Source organism: Chlorocebus sabaeus, chromosome 9 (genome assembly GCF_047675955.1).
Source record: "Chlorocebus sabaeus isolate Y175 chromosome 9, mChlSab1.0.hap1, whole genome shotgun sequence".
NCBI classification, from domain to species: Eukaryota; Metazoa; Chordata; class Mammalia; order Primates; family Cercopithecidae; genus Chlorocebus; species Chlorocebus sabaeus.
The window spans coordinates 22357586-22372609 of NC_132912.1; the positions used below are offsets into that span (position 1 = coordinate 22357586).

Sequence of the window (15024 nt, forward strand, 5' to 3'; positions counted from 1 at the left end):
CTTTTTGTGTATTATAAGGGATAACACCCTAAATCACAATTGACTTTATGTCTGAAGAAGTATTTCAAGAAAACAAGGCAAATAGATATGCGATACCAAAATCTGTGATTTCTTAATCAAATGCAGGAACAATGGCCAGAGGTATATAATCAATAAAGGCTGGAAGAAACCAAATCAACCAATTCAAGAATTCCCCAGGGGCCATTGAACTTTTAATAGTTCTTCATTACAATGGATGGTATTAATTAATGAGTCATTCACTCACTAATAATAAAATTATGTTGATGAAAATATAGTAAATTTAGGGAACTGATTTCTTTAGCATTTTTATTTATCAAGCACTTGATGGTGTTTATTTTGTTCTAATCTTCCTAGCACCTTACAAATTTTTTTTTTTTTTTTTTTTTTTGAGATGGAGTCTTGCTCTGTTGCCCAGGCTGGAGTGCAGTGGCCGGATCTCAGCTCACTGCAAGCTCCGCCTCCCGGGTTCACACCATTCTCCTGCCTCAGCCTCCAGAGTAGCTGGGACTACAGGCGCCCACCACCTCGCCCAGCTAGTTTTTTGTATTTTTTAAGTAGAGATGGGGTTTCACCGTGTTAGCCAGGATGGTCTCGATCTCCTGACCTCGTGATCCACCCCTCTCGGCCTCCCAAAGTGCTAGGATTACAGGCTTGAGCCACCGCGCCCGGCCTAGAAATTTTATCTAATTCTTACAATAACTGTGTGAGTAGTCCTAGAATTTGAGGGAACTGAGGCACAGAGATGTTAAGTAGTCTTGCCAAGGTCCCTCAGCTAAGAAGTGGCAGAGTCCAGATTTGAACCTAATTAGTTTTCCTCTAGATTAATGCTTTTAACCACCTTACTCTGTTGTCTCTCAACATGGGCAGTCATGTAAGCTTCCTTCTGTTTGTAAAGCATGAAGTTTCTATTATATTCTTTCTTATTGGACCCCAGAAAGAATGCCTGAGTCAGATGGTAATATTGACAGTGAAAGGTGAATCCTTTACTGTGTAATTGGTTAATTTTGTGCAAAAATCACTTGTTGTAAAACTTGAATGAACTGTAGTAGCAGTTTCATAGTAAGTGGTTGCATAGAATGTAGCTTTAGATTAAAATGAAGCATATTATTGGAATTTGAATTTTTAAAGCTTTGTAAAATTTATAGTAACAAATATCTAACATATTTTATAACTTTATGATTGATTTTGTTTGAAATGGAGTCTCATTCACTCTGTCACCCATGTTGGAGTGCAGTGGCACCGTCTCTGCCCACTGCAACCTCCACCTCCCCAGTTCAAGTGATTCTCCTGCCTCAGCCTCCCAAAGTGCTGGGATTAAAGGTATGAGCCACAGCACCCAGCTGGGTATGGAGTTTCTGTTAGGGATAATGAAAAAGTTCTGGACATGGATAGTGGTGGTGGTTGCACAACACTGTAAATGTACTCAATGCCACTTAATTGTACACTTTAAAATGGTTTAATTGATAATTTTTGTTATGTATATTTTGCCATGATAAAAAAATTAACAAAGCAGGTTAGAGATAACCAGGGCAACAAGATAACTTTACTATGACATAAGTGGACTGAAGGCCCAGTTTGCAGATACTGTTTGTTTTATTTTTCATTTAACTTTTATTTTGAGTTCAGGGGTACATGTGCAGATTTGTTACATAGGTAAACTTGTTGGGGGCAATACTTGTTTTTAAAGGAACAAAGTTGCAATGTTAAATGTCTTTGTAAAACAGCAGACTGAGGTAATATGTATATAAATTATACGCTTGAAATATAAGAATGAATGAGGTGTTTTTTGTCATTGGAAAAACTTGACATTTTCTTCCTGATGATTTCTATATGTCACTGGCATGCAAAATAAAATAATTTGGCCTGCATTGTGTTATAACAAATTAAATGAAAAAGTTGTGATTGTTTTGAGGGTATTTTATAATCTCCTTCACTAGACTATTAGTTTCTTGACAGTAGGTGTCAAGAAACCTTAAGTCATATATTATTCCTATTGCTTGCTGCATGGTTAGCCCTGATATCTTTTTTGAATGAATGACTGTGGACAGGATCAGTGTGGCTCTTTGTTTGTTTGTTTTTGAGTGGCTTCTTGTTTTTGTTTTTTTCATAACTGGATTGCAATGTGGGAATTAAAAGCAGTGTTTTCAGGCCAGGTATGGTGGCTCACACCTGTAATCCCAATACTTTGGGAGTCCAGGAGTTCAAGACCAGCCAGGGCAACATGGCAAAACCATGTCTCAAACAAAACAAAACAAAGCAAAACAAAACAAAAACAAAAGTAGTGTTTTCAGTATAGCACTAGAATAAGAAAAATAGACAAGAACTCAAAGCTATAAATTATATGTATAGGAGCATTGTAAAGATTTATCTTTAAGTTAAATTTCAAAAATATTTTCACATACTTTCATCAGTTTTCATAGAGCAGACAATTGTTTTTATAGATAATTGAGTTTAATATGTGAATTGTTATTTTTAGTATTGAATATAATATTACATAGTATATGTTGAGTCCTTCAGCTGAACCCCAGTGATGTCATTTGCTCCTTACTAGAGGCCTTGTTTATCAGATATTGTGGCAACTATTCAGACTACTTTAATTTGTGAACTGTAAATTTCCATGCATTCACTCACCATGGATTTCTGGCTACCTAATGGACAGACAGGTAAGAAAAATTTCTTTTTTCCTTCCTTCCTTCCTTCCTTCCTTCCTTCCTTCCTTCCTTCCTTCCTTCCTTCCTTCCTTCCTTCCCTTCCTTCCATTGTCACCATTTTTTTTGCAGTTTCCTTGAATATTTATCTGTATTTTTAAGAGGAACTTGTAGTTAGAATAACAAAGTCTCCATGTTTAATATGTGTAAGAGGTAAAAACATGTCTCTTTAGAGGAAGAGAAGCACATGGGGACTGATAATTATGAAACACTAAGAGGCAATTTAAGGACTAGAAATTTGGGGTACTATTTTTGAGAATTTATTTTCTTCTCCAATAAAAATGACCTTATTGAAGGTCATTTATTGAATAAGGTTATTCCAACAGATATTTCAAATGGACACTTTAGCTTTTATTTATATAAATTTGTAGATTTAAAAATTTTTCAGAATTCTCTGTGCTACTGTCTAAACTAAACAATATAGGAAAATTATAATAGAGCAGAAACATTTCACATATAAGCCTAACTTTGACATTGGATATAGAAATAGAAGGAAGAGAATTATGAGTCATTTTATTGGCCTTATATTAATATTTAATGAGCCAGGTGCAATATAAACATGGAGAAAATATATAATAAAGAGAATTCCAGCCAGGTGTGGGGGTTCAGGCCTATAATCCCAGCACTTTGGGAGGCCAAGGTGGGTAAATCACTTGAGCTCAGGAGTTTTGAGACCAGCTTGGCCAACATGGGGAAGCCCCGTCTGTACTAAAAATACAAAAATTGGCTGGGCATGGTGGTGCATCCCTGTAATCTCAGCTACTTAAAAGGCTGAGGCAGAAGAATCACTGGAACCTGGGAGGCAGAGATTGCAGTGGGCCAAGATGGTACCAGCCTGGGTGACAGAGTAAGTGAGACTCCATCTCAAAAGAAAAAACAAATACTCCCTTGGGTATATGGAATAGTTAATACCTTTTTGAGAGGGCAAAATATTTTACTTCTAATTTTACTTCCTAATTATAAACTAAAATTTTTTAAAATTGGGAGATTTGTGGTAGATTAAATACTATAACAAACACTTATAATTTTAAGTATTAGAATGCCAGGTAAATTAATTCATTCTTAAATCCTTAATATGTGTTCACAGTTCTTTAGATTTAATTCAAAATATAATTCAATATGAAAAATTTCAAAAGATGAGAAACCACTGCCTTTACATAAACATATCAAGTGGGCAAATATATATATATATATATCTCCCCAAAAACAAAATAAAAAGCCCAGAATAATCAGGAAAAAATAACATGAAACTTAATTGTGATTCTTTAAAGCTATTCTAAGCATACTTTTTTTTTTTACCTCATTCATGCATTTATTATGAAACTTTAAATATATGTTAACAAATTTAGATTTTCTTTTTTAGAGTATTGACTTATTTTAATTATAATAGTGCATATTTGTTATTAAAAATATGAAGTAAGGTCAGGCACAGTGGCTCATGCCTGTAATTCCAGCTCTGTGGGAGGCTAAGATGGGAGGTTCTCTTGAGCCCAGGAGTTTGAGACCAACCTGGGCAACATAGTGAGACCTCCATCTCTACAAAAAATAAAAAAAATTAGCCAGGTACGGTGCACTCAGTTATTTGTAAGGCTAAGTGGGAGGACTGCTTGAACCTGAGAGGTTGAGGCTGCAGTGAGCCATGACTGCACCACTGCACTACAGCCTAGGCAACAGAGCAAAGCTATGATTCAAAAAAACCAAAAAACCAAAAAACAAAAAATGAAAACATGTAATGCTCGATGATAATGACAACACAATGTCAGGCCAAACCCTGTGCCCAATTCAAAAATGGTCACAGGGCTTGGCCTGACATTTCTTCAAAGAAGATGTACAAATGGCCAATGAGCAGATAAGATGCTCAGCATTATCAGTGCCATGGAAATGCAAATCAAAATCACAGTGAGACACTACCTCATCCACATTCGGATGGCTGTTATTTATTTATTTATTTATTTATTTGAGATGGAGCCTAGCTCTGTCACCCAGGCTGGTGTGCAGTGGGACGATCTCGGCTTACTGCAAGCTCCACCTCCTGGGTTCATGCCATTCTCCTGCCTTAGCCTCTCGAGTAGCTGGGACTGCAGGCGCCCGCCACCATGCCCGGCTAATTATTTTCGTATTTTTAGTAGAGACGGGGTTTCACTGTGTTAGCCAGGATGGTCTCCATCTCCTGACCTCGTGACCCGCCCGCCTCGGCCTCCCAAAGTGCTGGGATTACAGGCGTGAGCTACCGCGCCCAGCCCGCTGTTATTTTTTTTTAAATGGAAAATTACAAGTGCTGGTGAGGATGTAGAGAAATTGGAACCTTGGTACTTTACTGATGGGAATGTAAAGTGGCTGAGCTGCTGTGGAAAACAGTTCGGCAGTTAGTGGTGATGGTCACACATTGTGGATGTACTTAACGCCACTGAACTGTAAACTTAAAAATGGTTAAAATGGTAATTTTTGTTTTATTTGTATTTTACCCAGTAAAAAACCAACAACAACAATGAATCAAGTAATAAAGCAAACTACAAAGAGATGGACAATTGTTTTAAATCCACCTTTCCTGAGATAACCTATGTTATAACATTGAGTAGTGATGCTAATACCTTGTTCTGTGCTGTAAACTTTTGTTGTGAGATATTTCAGAAATTATCTCTAGCAAACAGTATAGATAATAATATATAAGCAACACCCATGAACACTGGATTTGTTGAACATGAGCTATGACCCAAGTGTGGGCAGGGGGCTCTGTGTGCTTGCAGTGCTAACCAGCCTTCGTGGTATTCACACCTGCCAAGGTGATAGAAGATCATCTAACCTAGTCAACTTAGGCACAAAACTAATGACTAAGTAAAATCGGAAACTAGGAAAATCCATAGGTCACATCATTAAATGTGTCTGCGATAAGCATCACTGCTCTCTGCTTACATTATTTGCTAGTACTCTTTTATTTTAGTCTAATCCTAAGTGTTACTATAATGGCTTCTCGGCCTTTGGCTAAGATCAAGTGTTTAGATGTTACTGTAAAAGTTTTCTTTTTGTTCTATTTCAAATGTTTCTGCATATAATACTATAAAAGAATACTGGTAATATTTGCTTTTGTGTATATCTGGGATACATTTTTAAAGAAAAGATTTAATGATATCTAATTGATTAGACTGGTGTAAATTAAAGTGTAGAAAGTCAAGGGGTACTTTGTTATAGTTTGAATTCTGTCATTACCTTTCTTGTAATATTAGACTAAAACAGCATCATTAAAACAGAAATAGCAGTTTACTCTTTTGCAGATTTTACAGTAAGGCAAAGTTAATAGAGCTGGAATATCCAGTATAATGACCACAATACAAATACTATTGGTATCTCTCTTCCCACCTCCTCAGTTTTCAATATGTGTTATTTAACAATTATCAATGAAAAATGTGTGAAGTATATAACCTTGTTTCACCATTCATTAGTTGTTTGACAACCTTTCTCAGCTTCAATTTTCTCATCTGTAAAATAGACAAAATAGTAGGGCCTGCTTCACAGTTTTGTTATAAAAGTTAAATGAATTATTACAGAAAAAGTCCTTAGAACAGTGCTTATATATAATAAGTCCTTGATAAATATAAGCTACTTTTACTTTGTTGCTGTTGTGGTGATGATGATGATATACCTACTATGCATTCAACCCTCGGATGAATATGATGAGCACTAGTAATACGCTTCCTCATCTCCAAGACATTTATTTGGAGGTAATATGCAGGTGAGGCCTTGAAATGAGCCTTGAAAGATAAGATTTGCAAAGTCTGGGGGGAGCCCTATCTTTTTTTGTGCTAGGCATCATAGCATAGTCTACAACCTTTCTCTGCATGCCTCATGATAACCCTATCAGGTAATATAGACAGGACTTGCTGAATCAGGGATTGTTACCTAAATCCAAAGCCTTTCTTATTTCCATGCTGTACTACATGTTTAATAATTATAGCTTGTATTATTCTGTGTCTTGGCCAGTTAGGTACTTCTAAATTTCTATTAGTTTTTAGTGGATAGTTTTGTTTTTACTGATTTTTTCCCTTTATTTTTACTGTCTGCATATATGCCGTATTGTATTTTTGCTTTTTAATTTTTAATTTTTCTGATTTCTATTCTTTCATAATTTAACTCAGGTGTAATGTCTTTGCTGAGAACTCTTCTTCTGGATGTGGTCCCAACAATTCAACAGACTGCTGCTTTGGCTCTTGGGAGACTGGCCAATTATAATGATGACCTAGCAGAAGCTGTTGTGAAGTGTGACATTCTTCCACAGCTTGTTTATTCATTGGCAGAACAGAATGTAAGAATTTTTAAAAACTAGTTATATGTTTTTTGTTTTAGATCTTTAAAAATGTGACAGTTTGGATACAGTTGCAAGCCTGTAGGCATCAGAATTATTAGGGGGTTAACAAAATCTCCAATTCTCTGAGCTGCATGTAATCGTATTTTTAGGGTATTTTGCTTTGGTGCCAATAACCACCATTTATCCATTATTGATAATATAAAGAGAAAACAGATTTTTTAGGGGGGAATTATACATAAAGCAGTATTTCTATATATGGTAGTTTTAAACAATGCTATCGGATCTGTCTTAGGGAAGTATGTAGACCCTAGGCAAATAGTTGATCTCAGCAATCCTTATATGCTGGTGAAACCAAGTTAAGGGAAATAGTGAGAGACAGCCTTGAGGCAAGGGCTAGAGAAGCAACCAAAAACAGGAAGAGAATAAGTATGTGTAATGGAAGGTTTGAGAAATCTTTTATTACCAAGTTATAGGCATGTCAACTCTGTTAAGCACTACCTAAAAGTGCCCCATTTTTCCCCCTCCTATCTGGTACCACTTTCTATTTCTATACAGTGCCAGCTATTTGGTTTCCACAGTAGTTAAGGACCACCTGTAGGTAGGTTTTGGACTGTTCATTCTATTCTGTTAGTTTATCATAACCTAGGGATAGAGCTTTCTTGACATATCTTTGGGATTAAATTCGTATTTGTGTAACAAAAAGACAAGCCAATTGAAAAATGGGCAAAGGAATTAAATAGACATTTCTCCGAAGAATATGTACAAACTAATGCTCCACAGCATTAGTCATTAAGAAATGTAAATCAGAACCACAATGAGGTATCACTTCATACCTTCTAGGGTGGCTGTAATAAAAAATAAAAAGAAAATAACAAGTGTTGGTGAAGACATAGAGAAATTGGAACTTTCATACATTGCTGGTAGGAATGTAAAATGGGGGCAATCACTGTGAAAACACTTTGGCAGGTCCGCAGTCAGTGAAACATTTGTTACCACATGGCTCAGCAATTCTATTCCTAGTTATATATCCCAAAGAATTGAAAACAGATGCTTCAGTAAAGCCTGCACACAAATGTTCATAGCAGCAGCATCCACAATAGCCAAAAGGTGAAAGCAACCTAAATCGATCAACAGATGAATGGGTAAACGAAATATTGTGTATCCATATGATGGATTATTAGTCACAAAAGGAATAAAGTACTGATAAATGCTACACCACGGATGACCCATAAAAACATTATGCTAAGTGCAAGAAGCCAGACACAAAAGGCCACAGATTGCATGGTTCCATTTATATGAACTATCCAGAATATGCAAATCCATAGAGACAGAAGCAGATTAGTGGTTGCCAGGGGCTGGAAGGAAAAGGGAATGGGAAGTGACTGCTTTATTTGTAAGAAGTTTCTTGTTGGGGTGATAATAATAGTCTAGAACTAGACAGTGGTGATGGTTGCACAACATTGTGAATGCACTAAATGCCACTAAATTGTATACTTTAAAATGGTTAAAATGGTTAATTTTATGTTATGTGTATTTTGCCAGAATAAAAATAAATCCTAATGGTGCAGAAATTTGCTTTATGTTTATAGATCAGAGAGTCAGTTAACTAATGCCTGTTATAGCTCTACAAGGAGTCACAGAAATTTTATTTTTCTTGTGGATATTCCTTCTATCATCAAATACTGTTGGACTTTCTTCCTCTTGGACTCTTAGCTCTTTCTTTTGAGAGCAGAGTCTGTATTCTGGTATCCCACGTAGAAGATTTTCAGTAGAAGTTTTCTAAGTTGAATGAGTGTTAATTAGTTGTAGAGAGACAAAACACTAGAGCAGAAAAGTGAGGAGGCAGTGAAAACACGAAGTCTTTGCACCAGCTTCTGTCTCCCTCACCTTCCAGCCTTTAAGTCATTTCTCACAGGAGACTTAATCTCTTCTTTATGAGGTACAAAGTCCTGTGGTTTTGCTGGTTTTTTTTTTTTTTTTTTTTTTTTGCCTTACTTTTGATGAGAAATGGAAGAGAAGAGTGTTAGGAATTTGGGGGAAGTAAAAATTAGGAGAAAGAGGGAATGAGATCAGAAAGTGTGAGTTATAGGCACTGTAATTAATAGTGACTATTGATACCCATAAATGGTCTGTAAATTTGATAATTCTGCACTATAAAAAGTCAAATTAGCTAAAGTAATGAAAATAAATGTATCACCATTTTCCCCCCCATATTTGTAAGAAAATAATCTATGGAAACCTACTTCAAAGCTCTACAGTAATATTTAGAGTAAATTAGTAGAAATTTGGTTACTTATATAATTTAAGAAACTAAAGAAAATATGTCAAATCAAAAACATCAGTACTAACATAGCATGTTTCTTATATTAGCAACATATACTGATTTTTAAGGTATACTATGTTTAAGATATACTCGATGTATTTTTTTCTCCTGTAATTTTCATTGTATCAATATTATAGTCTAAGTGAATAGAATGCTTTCAAAACAGGTGCTGTAGTCAACTAGTCACTTTTTAGTAGTCACTGTGAAGAAATAGAAACTTGGAATGTAAAATAGGGGATTAAGTGGGTTTTATTAATAACAGAGGAGACCATCACTGTGTCATTATGCTAAGCATAAAACCATAGTGAGTGTCACAGTCACATATTTCCTATATATTTAATTTTTTTTTTTTTTTTGAGACAGAGTCTCGCTCTGTTGCCCAGGCTGGAGTGCAGTGGCCGGATCTCAGCTCACTGCAAGCTCCGCCTCCCGGGTTCATGCCATTCTCCTGCCTCAGCCTCCCGAGTAGCTGGGACAACAGGCGCCCGCCACCTCGCCCGGCTAGTTTTTTTGTAGTTTTAGTAGAGACGGGGTTTCACCGTGTTAGCCAGGATGGTATCGATCTTCTGACCTCGTGATCCGCCCGTCTCGGCCTCCCAAAGTGCTGGGATTACAGGCTTGAGCCACCGGGGTGCTATAGTCAACTAGTCACTTTTTAGTAGTCACTGTGAAGAAATAGAAACTTGGAATGTAAAATAGGGGATTAAGTGGGTTTTATTAATAACAGAAAGAGGAGACCATCACTGTGTCATTATGCTAAGCATAAAACCATAGTGAGTGTCACAGTCACATATTTCCTATATATTTAATTTTTTTAATTTTTTTAGCGATGTGAAGAGAAACGTGTTAGTCTTGTGTTTTAGTTTCATTTACTCATTCCTTAGACACAATGTATCTATAGGAAATATAAATATGAAGCAGTATTTAAAATTTACAAAATGGTAAGTAATTTGCTTTTATCTTAAAAAAAAAAAAGCATTTCTAGAGAAAATAACTTATATCCCATTGTTTGGCTGATTTATTTGCCAGGAAAAGTTTTAAAATATGTCATGAATGTTTTGCCTTTATGTTTATTTGATGATTGTAAGCACATTTTGGGACATGGTTGTTACTTCAGAATAATTGGGGACACCAGAAAGATTAGTTGAGGTTATGAAAGGCCTACCATGCTTAAAGACTGAGGGCAAGTAAAGGAAATGAATTGGTCAGTTGACAGTGAGCTTAGTTGCACATGCTAACAATCTAAGAGTTCCCAAGGGTCAAACAATACATTTTGGTGTAATGCAGATACATAAAATCTCATTATTTTATGAATTTGTGGAAAGTATGTTTATAATTTTATACATTTTCCAAATGCATGCTTCAGGATAAAACATTTGAAATACAATGTTAAACATACCTTGTTTTCAGTTTAGTTACTGAACAGAAGCAATGAGGGCACATCAAATAATCAAAATTATTTTGCAGGATGTTTTTCATCTTTTATATTCAAAAGCTGTTGAGCTTTATTTACATTAATGTTATTTTTATGTTAGTTTTGGTCTATTTTAGATTTTGGTTTTCTAAGTACTCAATTCATTTTGAGTTTTGTCTATTTGACCCTTGTAGCGCTTCTACAAGAAAGCAGCTGCCTTTGTGTTACGAGCGGTTGGTAAACATTCTCCCCAGCTAGCTCAGGCAATAGTTGATTGTGGAGCACTGGATACACTGGTCATATGCTTGGAAGATTTTGACCCTGGAGTCAAGGAGGCTGCAGCCTGGGCACTTAGATATATTGCAAGACATAATGCAGGTAATTTAAATTACGAGGATTATTACAATTCAGATTTCTTAGGTAAATCCAGTTTTGCTTAGTAAAACATAGATGGGGTTTTAATGATGTTTCTGTATGTGATGAGAAGTACATTTTGAATGATGGCCAAGTTGTTTGGATCATATATTCACAAACAAACAGAAAAACCCTATATATTTCAGTCTTTATCTTACAGAAGGGAAATTTGAAGAGGTGGAGAAAAGGAGAGAGGGGTGGCAGGGGATGGGAGAGTGGGCTTGAGTCTCAAAGGCCTTGGTAAATTTGTTCAGTTATTAGGTTGGTGCAAAAGTGTTTTTGCCATTAATGGCAAAAACCCCAATTACTTTTGCACCAACCTAATAAAAAATTATTTTAGTCAGTCACCCTCTTGGGGTCATTTGGCCTTCCTGCCCATTCATGATAGGGAGTTCCAAACCAACCAGGAGACGTATCACGAGTGAGTGATGTTGAGGAGATATGGACATAACTTTCTGGAAAATATTGGTATTCAACTCATTCTGGGCAGGAAGAAGAGAAGGAGCATGTTCTCCTATAAACTGACAGCTCAGTGGGGTCATCAAGAAGGGACCTGGGCCTCTTGTGAGAGGATTGTGTCGATGCACCCAATTGGTAAAAAGTACATGAGGAACATAATTTTCCCCATCACTTTACAGAAGTTGCTTATGAACAAATAACATAAGATGAAAATACAGTTTTAAAATAAACATATGTAAAAATGATCAACTTTGCTAGTAATCAACAAATTGTATATAAAAACATCAATTAAGATCTTTTTAACCTGTTATATGAGTGGGGGGTGGTGGCAGAAGAGTAAAGCAGCAACATAGCCAGGTGATTAAGAGCACTGTGGCATTAGACAGGGTCTGAGTTTAGTTTAGATACTACCATTTAGTTGCTGTGTGACCTTGGACATGGCTTATAAACTTTCTGAGCCTTAGCTTCCTCATCTGCGGAAGAGGATGACTAATAGTGGTTACATTGGAGATTTGTTGTGAGGATGATGATGTGATACATGTAAAGCACTTAGATCAGTGCTTGGCATATGGAAATACTCAGTACATGCAACATATTAGTATTAATAGTGAAGGTTAGAGTGGACAATATGACATGTGTGCACATTGGTGGAGGAACTACAAATTGTATAAACTGGTGGAGAGCAGTTTGACAAAACTATTAAAGTCGTGAAATAGATCATGGCTACCCTAAAGAAGCCTGCTTTGAGAATTCATCCTAAGGAAAGAATTCCACAGGGTGGAAAAGCTATATTCATGAAAATGTTATTATAGCATGATTTGTAAACACCTCAAATATTTGACAGAAATTTAGTGGATAAATTATGGAACTTAATGAAATCTCAGGCAACAAATTTAAAAGGTAATTATGAACCTACATGGTAACATGGAAAAGTGATTATAATGTTAAAAAAGATATAAAATTGTGTATTACAATTATAATAATGTAAAAATAAGTTTTTATGTGGATGTAATTACAAAAAAATCGTGTTTGTTTTCCTAAGGTGGTAAAATTAAGGAATTTCTTCTTCATGTTCCAGATTTTCAGTGTGTGTCTATGTCTAAAATATTAGCTGCTGTGTATTGAGTAATTAGTATATGCCTGGCTCTGTACTGTGTGCTTCAGACTCATTATCTCATTTTGATTGCAGTTACCCTTAGGTAGGTATTACTCTCCCTGTTAAATGGAGAAATAAAATGGACTTTAGAAAGGATACCCAAATTATATTAATGATGGAACTGGAGTTTGAGTCTGTCTGACTCCAAAGCCTGTGTTAACTACTATACCATACAGCTTCACTAAATACTTCCTGAAACAGTATTGAAGAAAAACTTCAAAACAGAAACAGGAAGAGGCTCTCCTATGGTTATATTTAATTTGGTTCTTAAAATGGTGACATTATTACAAGCAAAATAGAAATAAAACAGTGTAAAGGCAACTTGAAAAAGACAACTGTTGTCATGCTTAGAATTATTCAGAATTAAATTACAAATTATTATTTTTTTAAATCTAGATTTTGATTTTCTAAATATGTTTACCTTAAGACTATTGTTTAGTACATGTTGATTGAGAAAACTACAGCAGGGTTTTAAATCAAAAGCTAGTTATCATGGGAAACTACAAGAGTATATTTAGTAAGTTTTTTTTATGCCAGAGAGACACATTACAGATTGTAAAATGAGCGTTGGAAAAGAGCTTTGAGGGACAACTGTGTAGATACTCTCTGAAGCAGGTGCCCCATAGATAACATTTCCACCCCTTCATTTTGTTGAGTCTGGGGCAAAATGATTGTAGTTCATAAACAGGATCTGTCTTAGGGGTCCCATTCCAAATTCTTGCTATATTCTGGCTCCCACATGGAATTTCCACTGTAATTTCAATATTTCACAGTAGTTAGGGGCCTGGGACCCAGAAGCTCCCAGAAGACATTATTGCATAGATTTCTCAGAAGGAAAGGGAATTGTTACCTAGTAAATAATAAAAGTCATCACTCACATCCATATCAATGAAAATGGAGGATTTACTTCCAAATAACCTGATTTTTTTTTTTTTGTTTTTTGTTTTTTTGAGACAGAGTCTTGCTCTGTCACCCAGGCTGGAGTGCAGTGGTGCGATCTCAGCTTACTGCAACCTCCGTCTCCCAGGTGCAAGGGATTCTCCTGCTTCAGCATCCTGAGTAGCTGGGATTAGAGGGGCGCCCCAATATGCCCGACTAATTTTTGTATTTTTAGTAGAGACGGGGTTTCACCATGTTGGGTCAGGCTGGTCTCGAACTCCTGACCTCATAATCTGCCTGCCTTGGCCTCCTAAAGTGCTGGCTTACAGGCGTGAGCCACCACGTCTGGCTTTTGTTTTGTTTGTTTTTTGAAAATAACCTAATTTCTTTATGATTTCCTAAAAGCAAAATATATTGAGATTAATGAATATTAGTGGAAAACTGTTTGTTAGACAGTTTAAGAAATATAAACCTTAAATTGAGATGCAAAAGAAATAATGTGTACCTTTAAAGGCAATAGAAGGAAAAAGTTCTGTGTATAGGAAACACAATTAAAATAATTATAGAGAGAAGCCAATGGGCATTACCTGACTTTTCCTTATTTGAAAAATACAACTTCTAAAACTTATTTCTATGTATAGATTTTGAAGCATTTTACAGACAAACAAAGGGAACTTCGGGCTGACAACCAGAATGGTGGTTTTTTTTTTCCAACTGTGTACAAATCATATCATTATATTTTATGATTGAATCACCAGTTATTGAATACACATGGCAATGTTTACCTCTGACTTTGCAGATAAATAAGTGATTTCTTTCTAGTTTTTCCTGCTCCTTAGTGACAGCTGAGGTAAAATTCTTCTCAGATTGACTTTCTCTTTTCTTACTTTTTGTAACCCTTTCCCACTCTGCAGAATTCTTCCTTTGTTTCCTCATTCACACAACTTTTTTTAGTCTATTGTTATAATTCTTCTTTTTTATTATTAGCTATTGTTGTTAATCTCTTACCATGCCCACTTTATAAATTAAACTTTAAAAAGTTTGTATAAATGTAAGGGGCACAAGTGCAGTTTTGTAAATAGATATATTGTATAGTTATTCTATTAACATATTTATTTATTCAACCAATATGAAATCTGTCACTGTTTCCAAGGAATAGTCTTGCTTTTGGAAAGGGTGCCTCGAGAGCCTGTGCCAGCTGGAAGCATGATAGGCAAGGAAGGAGGGATGGTGGGATTCCCCAGCCACTGGGCTTCCTCAGCTGATGGCTCATCTGCTGGAGGTGGGTGAGGGAGTCTGCTGCAGGAGGTCCCAGGCCTTCCTCCCCTGGTCCCCAGCAGCCTCCCT

General features: G+C 36.0%; 1 protein-coding gene across 2 annotated transcripts in view; it reads left to right on the forward strand.

Annotated features, from left to right (window-relative positions):
• SPAG6 (sperm associated antigen 6) overlaps positions 1-15024 on the forward strand; it is a 66026-nt gene that overhangs the window by 11696 nt on the left and 39306 nt on the right. For both annotated transcript variants that reach the window (XM_008002488.3, XM_008002483.3), the window contains exons 3-4: positions 6863-7029; positions 10964-11147. In XM_008002488.3, coding sequence (XP_008000679.1) covers positions 6863-7029; positions 10964-11147 — 351 coding nt within the window. The remainder of the gene's footprint in view (positions 1-6862; positions 7030-10963; positions 11148-15024) is intronic.